This window comes from Mandrillus leucophaeus, unplaced genomic scaffold (genome assembly GCF_000951045.1).
Source record: "Mandrillus leucophaeus isolate KB7577 unplaced genomic scaffold, Mleu.le_1.0 Scaffold80, whole genome shotgun sequence".
Lineage (NCBI taxonomy): Eukaryota > Metazoa > Chordata > Mammalia > Primates > Cercopithecidae > Mandrillus > Mandrillus leucophaeus.
This window is the reverse complement of record NW_012108697.1, coordinates 285,957-307,795: the sequence shown is the minus strand read 5'-3', so window position 1 is coordinate 307,795 and position 21,839 is coordinate 285,957. Positions and strand designations below refer to the sequence as shown.

Below are 21,839 nucleotides of genomic sequence, written 5' to 3'. Positions count from 1 at the left end.
TTTTTGAGATGGAGTCTCGCTCTGTGGCCCAGGCTGGAGTAGAGTGGCCCAATTTCAGCTCACTGCAACCTCCACCTCCCTGGTTCAAGCGATTCTCTTGCCTTAGCCTCCAAAGTAGCTGGGTCTACAGGCATGCGCCACCATGCCCGGCTAATTTTTGTACTTTCTTTAGAGATGGAGTTTCACTGTTGGCAAGGCTGATCTTGAACTCCTGACCTCATGATCTGCCCGGCTCGGCCTCCCAAAGTGCTGGGATTACAGGCGTGAGCCACCGCACCTGGCTGGTATCCAAGTTTATGTCCATTGAGGATGCTTTGATTTGAACAAAGCAAAATATCAGTTACTTGTTAAAGTCCAAACAGACAAATAAAATGAGAAGTTCTTTTGGTTCTTTTTCAATTCCCTTCTTCTCAACATCTGAGTGTCTAGGAAGCTCACAAAGAAAATAGGAGCAAAAGTCCTTAGATTTTTTTTTTCTTCCAATACTTTAACCTGCAGTAAACAGGACTTGAAATGAGTGAATCTAACATGTTGGTATGTTTTTTCGAGGTTCCAAAGAAATTGTAGTTACAGTTCAGTCAAAGGAGACAAAATAACAGCCACTTGCAGTCCAGTGTATCTGTTAAACTCAGGAATATGTTGTGGTTGAAGTGTATTCAATGAGATAGGGAAAGCAACAGTTTCCATCTCTACACAGGAATTCTCTCCAGGGGATCTTTATCGCAATTCTAATTCCTTTCTCCTAACAGTCCTAAGTTCTCCACTATGATCATCTCTCTTCTTTTGTCATATTTGAAACTTTTAAAGGTCAAAGGTCCATTTTAGGTTTTTGTATCCGTCCACTGGTTTCCCTGTGTCCCTTTCTCTCCAGGAAACAGTCACTTGGAGTTTTCCTAGGAGTGCAGGCCATAACACAGCTTGTTTCTGTAACCTTCCTAAGTATCTTCAGGACTTTCTTACTAGATCATTGACTTTGTTGCAGTCCCTCCGTAGGAGCAGCCACTGGCAGCCTGACTGATGAAAATACAAACAACTATCCCAGCAGCAATATTTGTTTTCTGCCTGTCCACTCTTCCTTCCCTCCTTTTGAGCTTTCTTGTTTTTCCTCTGAGAGGCAACCCATTCTAGTTAGCAATTATAGTAATGATATGGCTCCCATGAGTGGAGGAACACCAGGGCTCTTGTCTCACGTTGAATTAGATTAAACAACACAGACACACGTGGAGTGGTTTTAAGGAGCGGAGAGTTTAATAGGCAAGAAAGAAAAGAGAAGGCAGAAGGAAGAGGCTCGCCCTTACAGAGACAGAGGGATGGGGGCTCCACAGCTCAAAGAGGAAACCCCAAGTGTGGTGCGTACCAGGCAGGTATATGTAGAGGCTGGAGGAGTCCGTGTCTGATTTGCATAGGGCTTAGGGGATTGGTTTGACCAGGCATTCATTCACGTAGCCCTGGGAAAAAAACTGGCCTTCCCACCCTAGCCTTTTAATATGCAAATGCAGGGCACCATGATGTTCTACACACGCGGGGATATGTGGGGCAAGGGCAAGAGGACAAAGGTAGGAATCGCCATGTTAAGTGGACCCAGTTTCTAATGGCTTGCGTATGCATACTAAAGGTTGCGGCTTCGCTTTAAGAGCCTGGACTTTTCTGTTAGACAAGCAACGCTTTTGGAGGTGTTTTAAAAAGAAATGAAAACTTTCCAAGGATCCCTTTTCTATCTACCTAAAATAATTTCTTAATAACTTCTATCACAGTAACTTCATAATTCTGAGATCCCTGTTGGTGGTAAGTCTACTATGTTGAAGCCTATAAGTGTATGGCCCTTAGACAACATGGTCACCCAGTTGATATTAGTCCTTCTTGCCCAGATGAGTCATCTTCCCATTTAGAGGTAGCCACTACTTGAGGCAATGCACGTAGAGACCCACTGACTTTCTAGGCCTTTCATCACTCCCAGCGGTCCAGTCAAATACGTATTTGGTCCATAGTGGGCACCACTGTTGCTTGAAGAGCTAAGGCAAAACAGTAACACAATGTAGGCTAGAATCCCAGCTGCAGCTGTTGTGTTCATTTGTTTCTTCAGGCTCTTGGCATCAAGTGGAGAGATATGCCTGGGATGGGCACGGTTGGATGTATTATGGGTTGAGCTCCCCGTTGATATCCCTTTTTAGGGATTGCGATAAGGAATGGGGGTGTTGTACCTGATCAAGTGTGTGGCAGTGTAGTGGTTTCAGGCATAAAATGGCCTTTTTAGCACAGCAGAACATTTCAAAACTGGGAGCCAGCTGCCCAGGAGAGCTGAATACAAGAGTTGAAGACTTGTGGGGAATGAGACAATGAGCGCCTTCTCCTGCCTCGATAGTCATGGTTGTCTCTCCACAAACATTATTGTTCAATGAATGAAGCTAGCATGAAAGATTACATACTGTTTGACTACATTTAGGTATAAAGTTCAAAAATAGTCAAAACTACACTATGTTGTTTAGAAATGTGTGTTTAGGTGGTAAAACTATAGAGTAAGGCAAAAGTTTATTCTCAAAAATGTCAGCTAGAGGATGTTGCTGGGAGAAGTTTAGGGGTGCCGATTAGGAAATGAGACAAGAGAGGCAGTGATCCACTGCTAGGCTTTGTGCAGGTCCAGTGTGTGTGTGTATAATAATTTATTAATCTTATATTTTTCTTTATGTAATTGTATATGTGTTATATTTCACAATAAAAAAGGCTAAAAAGTAGGGAAAAAGGGGTTTGTGAAAGTCTAAGCTCTTATTCTCTTAACAACTTTCTAAAAATTATTTAGAATTAAGCTTATGTTCTCACAAGTTTTTCTTACATCCCATTCCTTCTCATTTGTTCTACTTTTTTGTTTTCTCACAATTTTTTTGGTGGTGTAACACACATAACGTAAATTTTACCATTTTAACCATTGGTAAACAATATTTAGTAAATTTTTTCAAATAAATTTGTGACATAAACTTTTAAGTCTTTGCATGTCTAAAAGTATACTTTTCATTTTCACTTGAATGATAAAATGGCTAAATGTAATATTCTAAGTAATTTTTTCCTTGGAACCTCTTTAGCATTCAATGTTTTGGATGAGAATGCCAATGCCAATCTAATTTTCATTCCTTTGTGGAACATCTTTTTTATCCCCCCTTTGGGAGCTTTTAAGATTTTTTTCTTTCTTGTTGGCATTCTAAAATTTTTCATGGTTTTAATTCAGTTTTTCAGTGATTGATGTGGTTCTTTAAAATTAATTTTTTTTTGCAGTTTTTCATTGAAGAAAATCATTTTTAGATTTTTTAGATTTTCTCATTGGCTTTTTAAATCTGAAGAGTGGTTTGTTTCTTCATCTGCTAAAAATGTTCTGTAATGTCTTAAAATACATGTTTTCTTATCTTTACTCTTGTTGCAAATATTAAAATAGTTGCTAGAACGTCTAGATATATCTTAATATCTCTTAACTCTATTCGTATTTTTTGTATTTTTGTTTGCTAATATTTAGCTATTTTTCCTTTTATAATCCTTTACTTGGGACTTTTTATTTAGTTGAAATAAGTTTTTTGAAAACACTGTAATTATATAGTACAAATATAAAAATTGTTGTAACTGATTTTTTTTGAGAAGGTTAGTGAAACATAATTCACTATTTTAACACAGGTATGAATTAAATTTCTACCACTGACAAATCAAATAATGATAACTATATACTGCTGGTGGAATTGTCAGCTAGGCAAGCATACATCAGATCTTCAGGTCTGTCATTGTGTCTCTTGTTTTTGATCTTTTGCTTCTTTTGTTTTCTTGATTATTATAGAGGCTTCATTGTCTACTTCTACCATTTGTTCCTTGAGCAGGTAGTCTAGTTTGCTATTTTTTCTTCTCTGTAGTTCCGTTTTCTGTTCTGTTGTCAAGTTCGCCTTTCCGGAAGCTGTGTATAGATCATTTGTGCTGATAATGTCCAGGACTACTCTAACAGTTATTTCTATTCCACAGGGTTTGTTTGTTTGTTTTGTTTTTTAGAGACAGGGTCTTGCTCTGTCACCCAGGCTGGAGTGCAGTGGCACAGTCTTGGCTCAGTGCAATCTCCGCCTCCTGGGTTCAAGCAATTCTCCTGCCGCAGCCTCCCGAGTAGCTGGGACTACAGGCGCCTACCCCCATGCCTGGATGATTTTAGTGTTTTTAGTAGAGATGGGGTTTCACCATGTTGGCCAGGTGGTCTTGAACTCCTGACTTCAAGTAATCTGCCCACCTTGGCCTCCCAACATGCTGGGATTACAGGTGTGAGCAACTGCGCCCGGCCTCCACAGATTTTTTATTATACACCTGTGTGTCGTTGTGGGGAAGAAGGGCATTGGACATTGCCTCAAGGAGACTTTGTATTTCTGGAAGTAGTAGTTACCTGGCAGTGATCCACTATCTGTGAATAACGAACTCCTTCATTGTTTAATTTTTCCCATGTTTTTAACCAACAAACATTTGTAGACTAGTGAAGAAATGCCAGGAAATACAATAGGGACTAGGAGTACAATGACATTCTTGTTCAAAATACAATTTAAAAGTAGCTGAGTGTTACTCTTTCGTAGGTGTCAGCTTCTCGGCAATGGTTTTAGTATGCTGTTGACTTTAACTTTTTAACTTTTCAGGATAAATTATATATATTTACATTATCGTTTTCTACTACACATGTCTATTCATTTAACATTTGAGTCTTTAAAATACTTTTATACTTATCAACAAAACTTTGTATTGGAAGTGGTCTTTTAGTTGCCTTCAGGAAGTTGCCTCAGTGTTCATTTGAGGTTTACTGGTAAATAGAAATTAAGGGAAATTTTTCTTTGGAAAGGAGAAACAAATAGGATTTTGCAATATTTTCCAGTATTTTTCAGTTATAATATTGTGATATCATTGTTTAAAATTCACAAATTGAAGAGAGGAAATATATATTAAGACAATTTTTGACTAATGGTTTCTGAGAAAGCTTTGCTAATATTTGGCGTTATTAATAATTGATATATTTTGGATAGTCAGATATTCTACTTGTGAAAATGAATTCCAGGGCAATGTTTAAAGCAATAGTAGGAGATTTAGTCCTAAATGTATAAAGGTTCAAATGAAAATGCAATTAAATTGATATAGTAAAATAGAATAATACACAACTTGAGGATAAGGTATTATCTCACAAATCTATATTTTTTTCAGTATTTGTAAGTTTATGTGTTCAATTTTAAACACTTTCACAATTAAGGAAGGTAATCATTTTTAAAATTTGATGACAATTTCTTACAGGTTGGTTTTTTAATATTCTTACCCGTTTGAAAAACCATATTGGATATTTTACAACTTGATCTTTTGAAAAGCCAAAAATAAATAAAATAAAAAGGATTGCTCCAATTACCCATATTTCATACAAGTCCTTATACCACACGTAACTTTAGGAACAATAGCATAGCCTGCATAAGGTTTCTCGTATCTTATTTTCTATAAGAAAGAGAAGAAAAATTAGCATATGTCAGTTTTTGAGTCCCTGCTAAATAGTAATTAACTTTCTGTTAAAATGCATGTTGCTTTCTACTCTTGAAAAACAAAATCAGCATTACCTTATTTAATATCTTTACATCTGAAATGAAATCCAAGAGAATTATGATGTTGCTCTGAACTTGACATTTTTGAACTTATTATTAAAGGCTAAATCTTATAGATAAGCAGAACTAGAGGATTAATAGTTTCTCGTTGTCAGTACGGAAAACCCAGGATTCTGTATGTAAGCTAAGGTTTCCCCAGCTGTTTGGAAACATGAATAAGAATGTTGTATTGAGAACAGTTCAGATGTAATTTGTCCATAATGCACCTTAAGATATTTTAATGATTGTCTTTTCTATTTTTTGGTTTTGAAATTTTAGTCCTATAAGGACTATTTATTTATTTATTTATTTATTTAATTTTATTTTAAACGGAGTCTCACTCTGTCGCCCAGGCTGCAGTGAAGTGGTGCCATCTCGGCTCACTGCAAACTCCACCTCCTGGGTTCACACCATTCTCCTGCCTCAGCCTCCTGAGTAGCTGGGTCTACAGAAGCCCACCACCACACCCGGCTAATTTTTTTTGTATTTTTAGTAGAGACGGGGTTTCACCATGTTAGCCAGGATGGTCTTGATCTCCTGACCTCGTGATCTGTCCGCCTCGATCTCCCTAAGTGCTGGGATTACAGTCATGAGCCACCGCGCCTGGTCTTATTTATTTTTTAAATTAAATTTAATTTTTAAAATTTCAGTGGCTGTAGGGGTACAATTGTTTTTTAGTTATATGGATGAATTGTATACTGGTGAAGTCTGAGATATTAGTGCACCTGTCACCTGAGTAGTGTACATTGTACCCAACATATTGTTTTTTTTTTTATCCCTCGTCTCCCTCCTTTGCTCTTCTGAGTCTTCATTGTCAATTATACCACTCTGTATGGCTCTGTGAACCCATAGCTTAGCTCCCACTTATAAGTGACAACACATACTATTTGTTTTTCCATTCTTGAGTTATTTCACTTAGAACAATGCTGTTGGCTCCATCCAAGTTGCTGCAAAAGACATTATTTTCTTCTTTTTAATGGCTCAGTAATATTCCCTGGTGTACGTATAACACATTTTCTTTATCCACTTGTCACTAGATTGTCACTTAGGTTGGTTCCATATCTTTGCAGTTGTGAATTGTGCTGTGATAAACACATGTATGCAGGTATCTTTTTGATATAATGACTTATTTTCCTCTGGGTAGACACCCAGCAGTAGGATTACTGGATTGAATGGTAGATCTACTTTTAGTTTTTCAGGAAACCTTCATACTGTTTTTCATAGAGGTTGTAATAATTTACATTACCACCAGCAGTGTATAAGCTTTCCCTTTTCACTGTACCCATGCCAACATCTATTGTTTTTTGACCCTTTAATAATGTCCATTTTGTCTGGGGTAAGGTGATATCTCATTGTGGTTTAAATTTACGTTTCCCTGATGATTAGTGATGTGGAACATTTTTCACTTTTGTTGGCCATTTGTGTATCATCTTTCGACAAGTATCTATTCATGTCATTTGTCTACTTTTTGATGGGATTATTTGTTTTCTTGTTGCTGATATGTTTGAGTTCCTTGTAGATTCTGGATAGTAGTCCTCTGTCAGATGCATAGTTTGCAAATATTTTCTCCTGTCTTGTGTGTTGTCTGCTTACTTGGATAATTATCTCTTTTGCTGTGTAGAAGCTTTTGAGTTTAATTAGGTTCCTTTTATGTATTTTTGTTTTTGTTGCATTTGATTTTGGGGTCTTAGTCAAAATCGCTTATGCCAGTGTCCAGAAGAGTTTTCCTTAGGTTTCTTCCAGAATTTTTATGGTTTCAGGTGTTAGATTTAAATCTTTAATCCATCTTGAGTTGATTTTTGTATATGGCGAGAGGCATAGATCCAGTTTCATTCTTCTACGTGTGTTGACCCAGTTATCTCAGCACCATTTATTGAATAGGGTATCTTTTCCCCAATTTATGTTTTTGTATAATTTGCCAAAAAATCAGTTGGTTTTAAGTATTTGGCTTTGTATCTGGGTTCTCTATTCTGTTCCATTTTTCTGTGTATCCCCATTTTTCTATGTATCTTTTGATTACCATAGTCTTATAATACAATTTGAAGTCAGGTAATATGATGCCTCCAGATTTGTTATTTTTACTTAGGATTGGTTTGGCTATTTAGGCTCTTTTTTGGTTCTATATGAATTTTAGGATTATTTTTTCTAATTCTGTGAAAAATGATGTTGGTGATTTGACTGGAATTGCATTGAACCTGTAGATTATTTTGGGCAGTGTGTTTATTCTCATGATATCATTTCTTCCAACCCATGAGTGTGGGATGTGTTTCTATTTGTTTTTGTCATCTATGATTTCTTTCAGCAGTGTTTTGTAGTTCTCCTTGTAGGGATATTTTACCTCCTTGGTTAAGTATATTCCTAGATATTTTATTTGTTGTGAAAGGGGTTGAGTTCTTGATTTGATTCTCAGGGTGGTCATTTTTGGTATATAGCAGTGCTACTGATTTGTGTACATTGTTTTACTGAATTGATTTATCAAATCTAGGAGTCTTTTGGACAAGGACTCCTTAGGGTTTTCTAGGTATATGATCATATCAAAGTCTTTAGGGTTTTCTAGGTATACAGTATAAAATCACATCATAGTCTTTAGGGTTTTCTAGGTATACAATCATATCATTGGCAAAAAAGGATAGTTTGACTTCCTTGTTTCCTATTTGGATGCCCTTTATTTCTTTCTCTTGCCTGATTGCTCTGGGTAGGATTTCCAGTACTATGTTAAATAGAAGTGATGAAAGTGGGCCTACCCATCTTCTTCTAGTACTTGGAGGTAATGCTTTCAACATTTTCCCATTCACTATGATGTTTGCTGTGGGTTTGTCATATATGGCTTTTATTATTGTGTGGTATGTTCCTTCTCTGCCTAGTTTGTTGAGGGTTTTTAATTATAAAGATATGCTGGATTTTAATGAGTGCTTTTCCTGTAATTATTTGAGATTATCATATCACTTTTGTTTTTAATTCATTTTATATGATGAATCATAATTATTGACTTGCATATGTTGAACCATCCCTGGGATGAAACCTACTTAATCATGATGAATTATCTTTTTGATGTGCCATTGGATTCAGCTTGCTAGTATTTTGTTGAGGATTTTTTCATTTATGTTCATCAGGGATATTAGTCTGTGGTTTTCTTAATTTCTTCCCTGATTGTGCTATCAGAGTGATACTGGCTTCATAGAATGAGTTAGGAAAAATTTCCTTTCTCAGTCTTTTGCAACAGTTTCAGTAGGATTGGTACCAATTCTTTGAATATCTAGTAGAATTCGGCTGTGAATCCTCCGACCCTTGACTTTTTGGCTGGCAAATTTGTATTACTGATTCAGTCCCACTGCTTGTTATCGATCTGTTCAGGGTTTTGATTTCTTCCTGATTTAAGTTAGGAGAGTTGTATGTTTCTAGGAATTTTTCCATTTCCACTAGATATTCTAGTTTGTATGCATAGAAGTGTTCAGAGTTGTCTCAAATGATATTTTGTATTTCTGTGATGTTGTTTGTAATGTCTCAATTTTCATTTCTAATTAAACTTATTTGAATCCTCTCTTATTTGTTAATCTAACTAATGGTCTATCAATTTTATCTTTTCAAAAAGACAACGTTTCATTTCATTGGTCTTTTGTATTTTCTTGGTTTCAATTTTATTTAGTTCTGGTCTGATATTTGTCATTTAATTTAATCTGCTAGCTTTGGGTTTGTTTTGTTCTTATTTCTCTAGTTCCTTGAGATATGACATTAGGTTGTCAGTGTGTGATCTAGCAGACTTTTTGATGCAGGCACTTAGTGCTATAAACTTTTCTCTTAGCACAGCTTTTGCTATATTCAAGGTTTAGATAACTTGTATCACAGTTATTGTTCTTTTTGCACAATTTAAAACTTTTCATCTTGATTTAATGTTAACCCCAAAATCATTCAGGAGCAGATTGTTAAATTTCCATGTATTTACATAGCTTTGAAGGTTCCTTTTGGAATTGATTTCTAGTTTCATTCTGCTATGGTCTGAGAAGATACTTGATATGATTTTTATTTTTTTTGTTTGTTTGTTTTTGAAACAGAATCTTGCTCTGTGGCCCAGGCTGGAGTGCCGTGACACAATCTCGGCTCACTGCAACCTCCGCCTCCTGGATTCAAGCAATTTTTCTACCTCAGCCTCCCGAGTAGCTGGGGTTACGGGCACATGCCACCACACCCGGCTAATTTTTGTATTTTTAGTAGAGCGAGGTTTCACCATGTTTGTCAGGCTGGTCTCAAACTCCTGACCTCATGATCCACCCGCCTTGGCCTCCCAAAGTGCTGGGATTACAGGCATGAGTCACCATGCCTGGCTGATTTTTATTTTTTAGAACTTATTGAGACTTGTTTTGTCGCCTGTCATATGGTCTATCTTGGAAAATGTTCCATATGCTGATGAGAAGAATGCATATTCTGCAGTTCTTGGGTAGAATGTTCTGTTAATATCTGTTAGGTCCATTTGTTCTAGAGTGTGATTTAAGTCCAGTGTTTCTTTGATGACTTTCTGCTTTGATGATCTGTGTAGTGAAGTGTTGAAGTCCTCCACAATTATTGTGCTGCCGTCTATCTCTTTCTTAGGTCTAGTAGTGATTGTTTTATGATTTTGAGAGCTCTAGTGTTAGATGAATATATATTTTAGATTGTAATATCTTCTTGTTGCATTGATACTTTTATCATTATATAATGAACTTCTTTGTTTTTTTCTTTACTGTTGTTCCTTTAAAGTCTGTTTTATCTGATACAAGAATAGCTACTCCTGCTTGCTTTCGGTTTCCATTTGGATTGAATATCTTTTTCCACCCCTTTACCTGAGTCTATAAGAATCTTTAAATGTTAGATGGGTCTCTTGAAGATAGCAGATATTTTGTTTGTAGTTTTTCATCCATTCTACCAATCTATGTCTTTTATGTGGAGCATTTATACCATTTACATGTAACATTAATATTGAGATGTGGGGTACATTTCTAGTCATCATGTTGATTGTTACCTAGTTACTTTGTTTTCCTCATTGTGTTATTACTTTATAGGCCCTGTGAGTTTTATACTTTCAAGAGGTTCTATTCGGGTGCATATTGACCTTTCATTTTCAGATTTAGAACTCCTTTTAGCTTTTCTTGTAGGGCCGGTCTGTTAGTGACAAAATCCTTAGCATTTGCTTGTCTCAAAAGGACTTTATTTCTCCTTCATTTATGAAAGTTAGTTTTGCTGGATACAAAATTATTGGCTGGCAGTTATTCTGCTTAGGGAGGGTAAATAGAGAACCTCGATCCCTTCTGGCTTGTAAGGTTTCTGCTGAGAAATCTACTATTAGTCTGATAGGTGTTTCTTTATAGATTATCTGATACTTTTGTCTTAGTGCTCTTAGAATTCTTTTGTTCATGTTGACTTCAGATAGAATGATGACTATATACATTGGTAATGTCATTTGCGCACTGAATCTCTCAGGAGCTCTTTGAGCTTCTTGTATTTGGGTGTCTAAATCTCTAGGAAGGCCAGGGATGTCTTTCTCAAGTTATTCCCTCAAATAAGTTTTTCAAATGTTTTTCTTTTTCTTTTCCCTCAGGAACACCAGTGATTCTTAGGTTTGCCTGTTTTACCTAATCTCATATTTCTTGGATACTTTGTTCCTTTTTAAAATTATTTTTTCTTTATTTTTGTTTGATTGGTATAATTCAAAAGCTTTGTCTATGAGGTCTGAAATTATTTCTTCTACTTTGTCTTAGAGTAGTATTTGTCTAAGACAAAGTATTGTTAAAACTTTCCACTTGGATTTTGCAGTTTTCTAAATGTGCCTTTCATTTCCAGAAGTTTTTTTTTTAATGTTTTGTTAATATTTTTACTTATATCCTGAATTGTTTTTTTAAATTTTCTTATGTTGGTTTTCACCTTTCTCTTTTATCTTCTTGAGTAACAGTAGTTCTGAATTCTTCGTCTGGCAAATCAAGGATTTCATCTTGGTTTGGATCTATGCTGAAGAGCTAGTTTGATCTTTTGGCGATATTATAAAACCCCAGTTTTTCGTATTGCCAGAATTATTTTTCTGGTCCCTTCTTACTTCTGTGGGCTCTTATAATTATTTTTGAATTTATTTTTGATTCAACTGTGCTTTTTTCATTTCTTTTTTCCCCTTGAGGATGTGACTTTAATGTTTGTAGTTTATTTTAATCTAATTTGGCTCTTGTTGCTTTTAGTCGTGAAGACTCTGTATGAGTTCCTTGGTTATAGAGGGCCTTTTCATGGTGGCTTTCTCAGATGCTGGATGTAGTAGTGATGTGCTCCATTTATAAGCAGGTTCACTGTCTCCTGTGGGGTTGGAATGGCAGAGATATCATGAAGCTTGTTTCATTTGCCAGTGGTGTGACTTTTTTATTTATTTATTTTTTCTTTCCCCAGTGTTTTATTCACTGGGTTGAACAATTCAGACTTTAGGTCAATAGGTGGTGTCCACAGGTAAAATCTGGCTGTTGCTAAAGCAGGTATCATGATCCTTTCTTAAAAAAAGATAGTTTTAAAATAAAACTTACTGTCTTAGGAAATACCTGTATAACAATATTAAAAAATTTGATTTATTAAGGGTGAGTCTCACTAAAGATGTACTTTCTCCTCACATGATATATGATACAAATCATTACATGATAGTAAATAATTGGAATGCCAAGCCAGTATTACTAATTAGATATTTTCCCTTGTGTCCTATTGATAGCATAGTAACCCAATATACTTTTGAAAACAATTAGAATAAACTAGTTAGCAATACTGTGGGTTAACTAACCATAGATATATGATAAGTATTTTAAACCAACAAAACTAAGGAGGGATATGGTAAATAGTAAATGCTCAGTTATCTAAGGATTTAAAAAATTGTGTCATTTAGCACTGTGTACTGTTGAAAAAATGTAAGATTTTAAAGGAAGACTCTGTGTCAATGAATTATTTATCTACAAATTTAACATTAGCCACTTTTATTTAATGACTCAAAGAGTATTCTTCCTTTTTTATTTCTTATTAAGAAAATACAAGAGATGGTACTTAGTCTCTACCTTCCTATGAAGGTATGAGATCCTTACCCCTCAAAGGATTGACAACTACAAATAATGTTATAATTGGTAAATTTTTAAATCCAATATTCTATTATCTGTGCACAGTCAACGATATCAAGTTCCTGATGTTCACTGAGAAATTTGTGCCATTGTTGTTTGTAGTTTTTCTTAGGAATGTTTTTGTTTCCAGTAGCATTAAACACTGAGTGGCAGCTAAGCCATTAACATACAATGAAATTGAGTCTGCCAGAAATCTACCATTTTTTTCTTCCATTGTTTTTTCTTTCATGTGACCAGAAGACATCATTCATATGCCTTGTATGTCTGTCACTATCTTCTATTTATAAATAATCCCCAAGACAAAATATACTATTCCTAGCTAAATAATAGTAAAAGTAACTATGTAAATATGAAAAGTCTCTCAGCTTAATGTAAGATGCTTTGGTTGTTAAGTCAAAGTTTAAAGTATTTCATAGCAATGGCTATGACTGTGATGTTTTGACTATAATGTCTGCTTATCTTTGACAAACATTACCATATTCATAGGCTTTGTTGAGTCTCATAGGTTATACCTGAATCAAAAAACAAAAAGACAAAAAACCAACAACAACAAAGGTTGAGTATCAGCAAATGAGTCATGGAGTGTTTTATAGCCCTGAAAATTAGAATGTGTGCTCTGGTTGCCTGGCTGAAGGAGAGTACCAGGTTTTCATGTTCCCACCCAGCTTGGGTTTTTGGATGAGATTAAGTTTATTCATCACATAGTAGCCAAATACTAGTATCTTGGACCCTTGTGAGGAGCATTATCTGTAACAGGTAGTCCAAATATAGCCCAGCAATCTCAGGAAATGGGCAGACATCACTTACACTGGATGTCCACAGGCAGAATACAGAAAGTTCTTTTGTTGAAGGTTCTTACGAGGCAAAACAAGAACAGCTAACATGGCTTTATATCACAGACAATAATAAAGGTGGTCTGTAGGGCCCTAGATGAGCTCCCCAAAAATTCTAGTACTGCCAAAATTTTCAGGAGTCTTCAATACTGATTTTATTTTTCTCCATGTCATGGTTAACCACACCTTTTTTCACTCCTATGGCGGTCTGTTTATCTCCTCTTTCTTTGTGATATATGTTTTATTTGCTTTTAGTAATTGCTGTCTTGTAAGTATTATTGCAAAAATGTTTATATTAACTATAGATGAGCCTTCATTGTTTTTATCATGATCATATTTATTTTTTTATTAGCCTATAATTCTGTTTGAATGTATAGTCAGGTTAACATATTTGTCAATGTTCCTGTCACGCAGCTCAAAATTGTTCTGGATTGAGAACCTGTGGACAGTGTTTGGAACAGCCTGGATGTGGCTGGTGCAATGATCCTAGTAATACAGGAAGAGGACATTGCATTGAAGGTTCTTCACGGGGACCAATGAAGCTTATTGGAATGCACCACAATGAGATGGTTCTTGACACCAATCTTTGCCCCAAAGAAAAGAGCTATGAGTGGTCCTTTATCCAGTGTCCAGGTAATAATAATGTGATGGAAACAATTTCAGTTTCTGCTTAAGGGATCCTAGAAGGAGTTTTCCATTCTTATAATAAAGGAAATTTAGCTTTAGGAGAAAAGAACAATGAAAATGAGACTAAAATGTCAAAGATAAAAAATTTTTCCATAGACTATATCTATCTCAGTTATGCAGCTGGTATTCTGTTTAGAATCATTAGATAGGCTAAATGAATTAATGGAATATCATGATTAGCTTTCATTTCTTTTAAAATATTTTGTTATTTAGTTTAAGTTCTGGGGTACATGTGCAGAACATGCAGGTTCCATAGGTATATATACGACATGGTGGTTTGCTGCTCCTATTGAGCCATCCTCTGAGTTCCCTCCCCTCACCCACAACCCCGCAACAGGCCCTGGTCATGTTGTTCCCCTCCCTGTGTCCATGTGTTCTCATGGTTCAACTCCCACTTAGGAGTGAGAACATGTAGTGTTTCATTTTCTGTTCCTCTGTTAGTTGGCTGAGGATGATGACTTCCAGCTTCATCCATGTCCCTGCAAAGGACATGATCTCATTACTTTATGGCTATGCAGTATTCCATGGTGTATATGAACCACATTTTCTATATCTAGTCTATCATTAATGGGCGTTTTGGTTGGTTCCATGACTTTGCTATTGCAAGTAGTTCTATAATAAACATACCTGTGCTTGTGTCTTTATAGTAGAATGATTTATATTCCTTTATGTATATACCCAGTAATGGGACTGCTTGGTCAAATGGTATTTCTGTTTCTAGATCCTTGAGGAATCACAGTGTAAAAACGAGCCTATTTCTCCACAGTCTCGCCAGCATCTATTGTTTCTTGACTTTTTAATAATCTCATTGTGGTTTTGATTTGCATTTCTCTAATGATCAGTGATGTTGAGCTTTTATTCATATGTTTGTTGGCTGTGTAAATGTCTTCTTTTGAGAAGTGGCTGTTCATATCCTTTGCCAGTTTTTTATGGAGTTGTTCATTTTTCTTCTTGTAAATTTGTTTAAGTTCCTTGTAAATTATCGATATTAGACCTATGTCAGATGGGTAGACTGCAAAAATTTCCTCCTATTCTGTAGGTCGCCTGTTCATGCTGATGATAGTTTCTTTTGCTGTGCAGAAGCTCTTTAGTTTAATTAGATATTATTTGTCAATTTTGACTTTTGTTGCAGCTGCTTTTGGGATTTTCGTTATGAAGTCTTTGCCCATGCCTGTGTCCTGAATGTTATTGTCTAGGTTTTCTTCTAGGTTTTTTTTTTTATGGTTTTGGGTTTTACATTTAACTCTTTAATCCATCTTGAGTTAATTTTTATACAAGGTGTAAGGAATGGGTCCAGTTTCAGTTTTCTGCATATGGCAAGCCAGTTTTCCCAGCACCATTTATTGAGTAGGATATCTTTTCCCCATTGCTTGTTTTTGTCAGGTTTGTTGAAGATCAGATGGTTGTAGATGTGTGGTGGTATTTCTGAGGTCTCTGTTCTGTTCCATTGGTCTATGTCTGTTTTGCTTACTGTAGTCTTGTAGTATAGTTTGAAGTCAGGTAGCATGATGCCTCTAGCTTTGTTCTTTTTGCTTAGGATCATCTTGCCTATACGGGGGTCTTCTTTGATTCCATATGAAATTTAAAGTAGTTTTTTCTAATTCTGTGAAGAATGTCAATGGTAGGTTGATGGGAATAGCATTTAATGTATAAATTACTTTGGGCAGTGTGGCCATTTTTACGATGTTGATTCTTCCTATCCATGAGGATAGAATGTTTTTCCATTTGTTTATGTCCTATCTTATTTCATTGAGCAGTGCTTTGTAGTTCTCCTTGAAGACGTCCTTCATATCCCTTGTTAACTGTATTCCTAGGTATTTTATTCTCTTTGTAACAATTGTGAATGGGAGTTCATTCATGATTTGGCTGTCTCCTTGTGTATTGTTGGTGTAAAGGAATACTTGTGATGTTTGCAAACTGATTTTGTATCCTGAGACTTCGCTGAAGTTGATTATCAGTTTAAGTAGTTTTTGGGCTGAGATGATGGGGTTTTCTAAACATAAAATCATGTTGTCTGCAAACAGAGGAAACTTGACTTCTTCTTTTCCTGTTTGAATACCCTTTATTTCTTTCTCTTGCCTGATAGCCCTTGCCAGAACTTCCAGTACCATGATGGATAGGGGTGGTGAGAGAGAGCATTCTTGCCTTATACTGGTTTTCAAAGCAAATGCTTCCAGCTTTTGCCCATTTAATATGATATTGGCTGTGGGATTTTCATAAGAAGCTCCTATTATTGAGCTATGTTCCATCAATACCTAGTTTAGTGAGAGTTTTAACATGAAAGGATGTTGAATTTTATCAAAGGCCTTTTCTGCATCTATTGAGATAATCATGTACTTTTTGGCTTTGGTTCTGTTTATGTGAGGAGTTACGTTTATTGATTTATATATGTTGAACTAGCCTTGCATCCCAGGGATGAAGTTGACTTCTGGTGGATACGTTTTCTGATGTGCTGCTGGATTCAGTTTACCAGTATTTTATTGAGGATTTTCACATTGATGTTCATCAGGGAAATCGGCCAGAATTTTCTTTTTTTGTTGTGTCTCTTCCCGGTTTTGGTATCAGGTTGATGCTGGCGTCATAAAATTAGTTAGAGAAGAGTCTGTCACTTTCAGTTGTATGGAATAGTTTCAGTAGGAATGGTACCAGCTCCTGTTTGTACCTCTGGTAGAATTTGGCTGTGAATCTGTCTGGTCCTGGGCTTTTTTTGGTTGGTAGGCTATTAATTACTCCCTCAATTTCAGAACTGTTACTGGTCTCTTCAGGGATTCAGCATCTTCCTGGTTTACTCTTGGGAGGGTGTATGTGTCCAGGAATTTATCCATTTCTTCTAGGTTTTCTAGTTTATTTGCATAGGTGTGTTTATAGTATTCTCTGATGGTAGTCTGTATTTCTGTGGGGTCAGTGGTCATATCCCCTTTATCATTTTTTTATTGTGTCTATTTGTTGCTTTTTTCTTTCCTTCTTTATTAGTCTAGCTAGCATTCTATTTTGTTAATTTTTCAAAAAACTATCCTGGATTCATTGATTTTTTTGGAGGGTTTTTCATGTTTCCATCTCTTTTAGTTCTGCTCTGATCTCAGTTATTTCTTGTCTTCTGCTAGCTTTTGGATTTGTTTGCTGTTGCTTCTTTAGTTCTTTTAGTTGTGATATTAGGGTGTCAATTTGAGATCTTTCCAGCTTTCTCATGTGGGTATTTAGTGCTATAAATTTCTCTCTGAACAATCCTTTAGCTGTGTCCCAGAGATTCTGGTATTTTGTCTCTTTGTTCTCATTGTTTTCAAATAACTTCTTGCTTTCTGCATTAATTTCATTATTTACCCAAGAGTCATTCAGGAGCAGGTTGTTCAGTTTCCATGTAAGTGTGTGGTTTTGAGTGAATTTCTTAATCCTGAGTTCTAATTTGATTGCCCTGTTGTCTGAGAGACTGTTTATGATTTCACTTCTTTTCCATTTGCTGAGGAGTGTTTTACTTCCAATTATGTGGTCAATTTTAGGATCAGTGCCATATGGCACTGAGAAGAATGTATATTCTATTGGTTTAGGGTGGAGAGTTTTGTAGATGTCTATTAGGTCCACTTGATCCAGAGCTGAGTTCAAGTCCTGAATATCCTTCTTAATTTTTTGTCTCGATCTGTCTACTATTGACAGTGGAGTGTTAAAGTGTCCCACTATTACTGTGTGGGAGTCTAAGTCTCTTTACAGGTCTCTACGAACTTGTTTTATGAATCAGGGTGCTCCTGTAATTGGGTGCATATATATTTAGAATAGTTGAACTCTCTTGTTGAATTGTTCTCTTTACTATTATGTAATGCTTTTTTTTTCTTTTTTGATCTTTGTTGGTTTAAAGTCTGTTTGTCGGAGACTAGTATTGCACCCCCTGCTTTTTTTTTTTTTTTTTTTTTTAAACTTTTCATTTGCTTGGTAAATTTTTCTCCATCCCTTTATTTTGAGCCTGTGTGTGTCTTTGCCTATGAGATGGGTCTCCTGAATATAGCACACTGATTGGTCTTGACTCTTTATCCAGTTTGTAAGTCTGTGTCTTTTAATTGGGGGATTTAGCTCATTTATATTTAAGATTAATACTGTTATATGTGAATTTGATCCTGTTATCATGATGCTCTCTGGTTATTTTGCACACTAGTTGATGCAGTTTCTTCATAGTGTCATTGATCTTTATATCTCGGTGTGTTTTAGTAGTAGTTGGTACTGGCTTTTCCTTTCCATATTTAGTGCTTCTTTTAGGATCTCTTGCAAGGCAGACCTGGCGGTAACAAAATTCCTTAGCATTTGCTTGTCTGGAAAATATTTTATTTCTCCTCTTATTAAGCTTAGTTTGGCTGGATATGAAATTCTGGGTTGAAAATTATTTTCTTTAAGAATGCTGAATATTGGTCCCTAGTCTCCTCTGGCTTGTAGAGTTTCTGCTGAGAGGTCCACTGTTAGTCTGTTGGGCTTCTCTTTGTAGGTGACCTGGTCTTTTTTTCTGGCTGCCATTAACATTTTTGCCTTCATTTCACCCTTAGAGAATCTGATGATTATGTGTCTTTGCTTGATCTTCTCATGGAGTATCTTAGTGGTGTTCTCTGTATTTCCTGAATTTGAATATTGGCCTGTCTTGCTAGGTTGGGGAAATTCTCCTGGATAATATTCTGAAGTGTGTTTTCCAGCTTGTTTGCATTCTCCCTGTCTACTTCAGGTACACCAATCAATTGCAGGTTTGGTCTCTTTACAAGATCCCATGTTTCTTGGAAGCTTTCTTTCTTTTCATTCTTTTTTTCTGTAGTCTTGTCTGCATGCCTTATTTCAGCAAGGTGATTTTCAAACTCTTATATTTTTTCTTTCGCATTGTGACTTTGGCTATTGATACTTGTGTTTGCTTCGTGAAGTTCTTGTGCTGTTTTTTTCAGCTCCATAAGATCATTTATGTTTCTCTCTAAACTGGTTATCCTAGTTAGCAGCTCCTGTAATGTTTTATCAAGGTTCTTAGCTTCCCTTAGCTCAGTGTAGTTTTTTATTACCTGCCTTCTGAAGCCCACTTCTGTGAATTCGTCCATCTCATCGTCTGTCCAGTTCTGTGCCGTTGCTGGAGAGATACTGTGATCATTCGGAGGAGAATAGGCACTTTGGCCTTTGCGTTTTTGGCATTTTTGTTGTTGTTGTTGTTGATTCTTTCTCATCTTCTTGAGTTTGTCTAGTTTTGAGTTTGAGTTTCAGTTTGTCTGTTTTCTTTGAGGCTGTTTACCCTTGGATAGCGTTTTTTGTGGGGACTTTTTTTGTTGTTATTGCTTTCTGTTTGTTTTTCTTTCAGTGATCAGGTCCCTCTTATGTAGGACTGCTGTGGTTTGCTGGGGGTTCACTTCAGCCCCTATTCATCTGCTTCGCTTCTGCATCTGGAGATATCACTCAAGGAGACTGGAGAACAGCACAGATGGGTGCCTGCTCCTTCTTCTGGGATCTCTAAACTTGAGGGTTAGCAAGTCTGTGTCTTTTAAGTGGAAAGTTTAATTCATTTACATTAAAAATTACTATTGATATGTGAGGGCTTATTTATGGCATTTTGTTAATGATTTATGGTTGTTTTATATATCCTGTGTTCCTTTCTCTCTTGTTTATCATTGTGGCTTTTTAGTTTTCTGTAGTGGTAGCATTTGAGTCCTTTCTCTTTCTTATTTGTGTCATTGCTTCATCAGGGAGTTTTATACTTTCATTTGTTTTTATAATGGCAAATATTGTCTTTTCACTTCCTGAAGTGTCTGTTTCGGGACTTGGCTAGTGGTGATGAATTCCCTGTTTTTGCTTGTCTGAACATAGCTATCATAATACCGAAGAGGGAAAGCCGAAAGCTTTTTTTTTAAAGAACTGGAACAACACAGGGATGCCCACTTGCACCACTCTTGTTTAACATAGTCATGAAAGTCTTCAGACTGAGCAATTAGGCAAAAGCAAGAAATTAAATGGATCTAAATTGGAAAGAAGGGAGTCAAATTGTACCTGTCTGCAGGTTACATGATCTTATATGTAGAAAAGCATAAAGATTCTATCAAGAAACTGTTAGTACTGACAGATGAATTCGGTAAAGTTACAGAATGCCCAATGAACACACAAAAATCAGTAGCATTTTTACACATGAACAATGACTGGGAGAAAAGGAAATCAAGAAGATAATACCATTTATAGTAGCTACAAATAATTAAAATACTTAGGAATAAATTTAACCAAGGAGATGAAAGACCTAGAAACCTTTAACATATACATTTTAACTTGTTAAAATATTTTTCAGATTTATATTAATACCAGTAAGATATAATAATGCTATTCATATAGGTCTATTCTTTTTCTTCATTTTTGTCTTATTTTTACTACTACATCCATATATGTTGTGGACCCAATGGTACTTTATTAAAATTATTACTTTGTATAATTTTATATCTTTTAAAGAATTTGAATGATGAAAGGAGGGCAAGCATATATTTATAGCTCTTATTATATTAATCTTTTTACCATTTCTGATTTTCTTTATTTGTTCCTGTGGCTCCAAACCATCATATCGTATCTTTAGCCCAACACAGGTTTTCTTGACTCACCTATTTTGTGCTTTTATTGGTAAAGATGTTGCATTTTTATGGTTATAGGACAAATAATACCATTATATACATATATTAAAAAATAATTCTTTAAAATATCAGGTAATAGAAAAAAGGAAAATAAATATGCATTTCCTGGTTTTATTATTACACAATAGTTACCACTACTGTTTTTCTTTTTGCATGGAGTTGAATTACCATCTGGGTCACTTGCTTTCCTGTGAACAACCTCCTTTAGTATTTCTTGTATGGCTAGCCTTCTAGCATCTAATTCTCCTAATGTTTTAATATTTAGGAATGTCATTATTTCTCTAATTTTTTAAATGTAGCTTTGCTTGATAGAGGATTCTTGGTTGGCATTGTCCTTTTGAGTATATATTATTGTACTGCTTACTGGTCTCTATTATTTCTGATTTAAAATCAGCTGTTAATATTACTGGGCTTTTTTGTAAGTGAGAAATGATTTTATCTCTTTCTTCTTTCAAGATTTTGTCCTTGTTGTTGCTTTCATCATTTTAATTATAATGGGTCTTTTTGTAGATTATACAATCTACTGTGTTTGTCCTATTTAGAGTTTTTTAGGTTTCTTGCATGTGTAAGTTAATGTTTTTCATCAAATTTGAGTTTTCAGAAACTGTGTTTTCAAATACTTTTTAGTTTCTTTTCTCTTTCTCCCTTCTCTCTTTCCAATGTTTCTATTATTCATATGATAGTAAAATTAATGATGTCCCATATGTTTTTCCAAGCTCTGCTTACTTTTCTTCATTCCTAGCTCTGTCTGTATTTTAGATTACATAATCTGTCAGTCTATCTTTAATCTTACTGATTATTTTTCTACCAGTTCAGATCTTCTGTTGAATTCTTATAGTGTATTTTTTGTTATTGTACATTTCTTCACAATTCTTATTTCTTTGTTGATATTCTCTATTTGATGAGACATTGTCATCATACCTTTCTTCTTCAGGCATGATTTATTTCCTTCCTTCCTTCCTTCCTTCCTTC

General features: G+C 35.5%; 1 protein-coding gene across 1 annotated transcript in view; it reads left to right on the top strand.

The window, feature by feature from the left end:
- Positions 1-21,839, top strand: part of ATRNL1 (attractin-like 1) — a gene marked incomplete at its 3' end in the record, with an annotated part of 405,371 nt that overhangs the window by 173,278 nt on the left and 210,254 nt on the right. Inside the window, exon 17 of the mRNA XM_011967565.1 lies at positions 13,978-14,196. Coding sequence (XP_011822955.1) covers positions 13,978-14,196 — 219 coding nt within the window. The remainder of the gene's footprint in view (positions 1-13,977; positions 14,197-21,839) is intronic.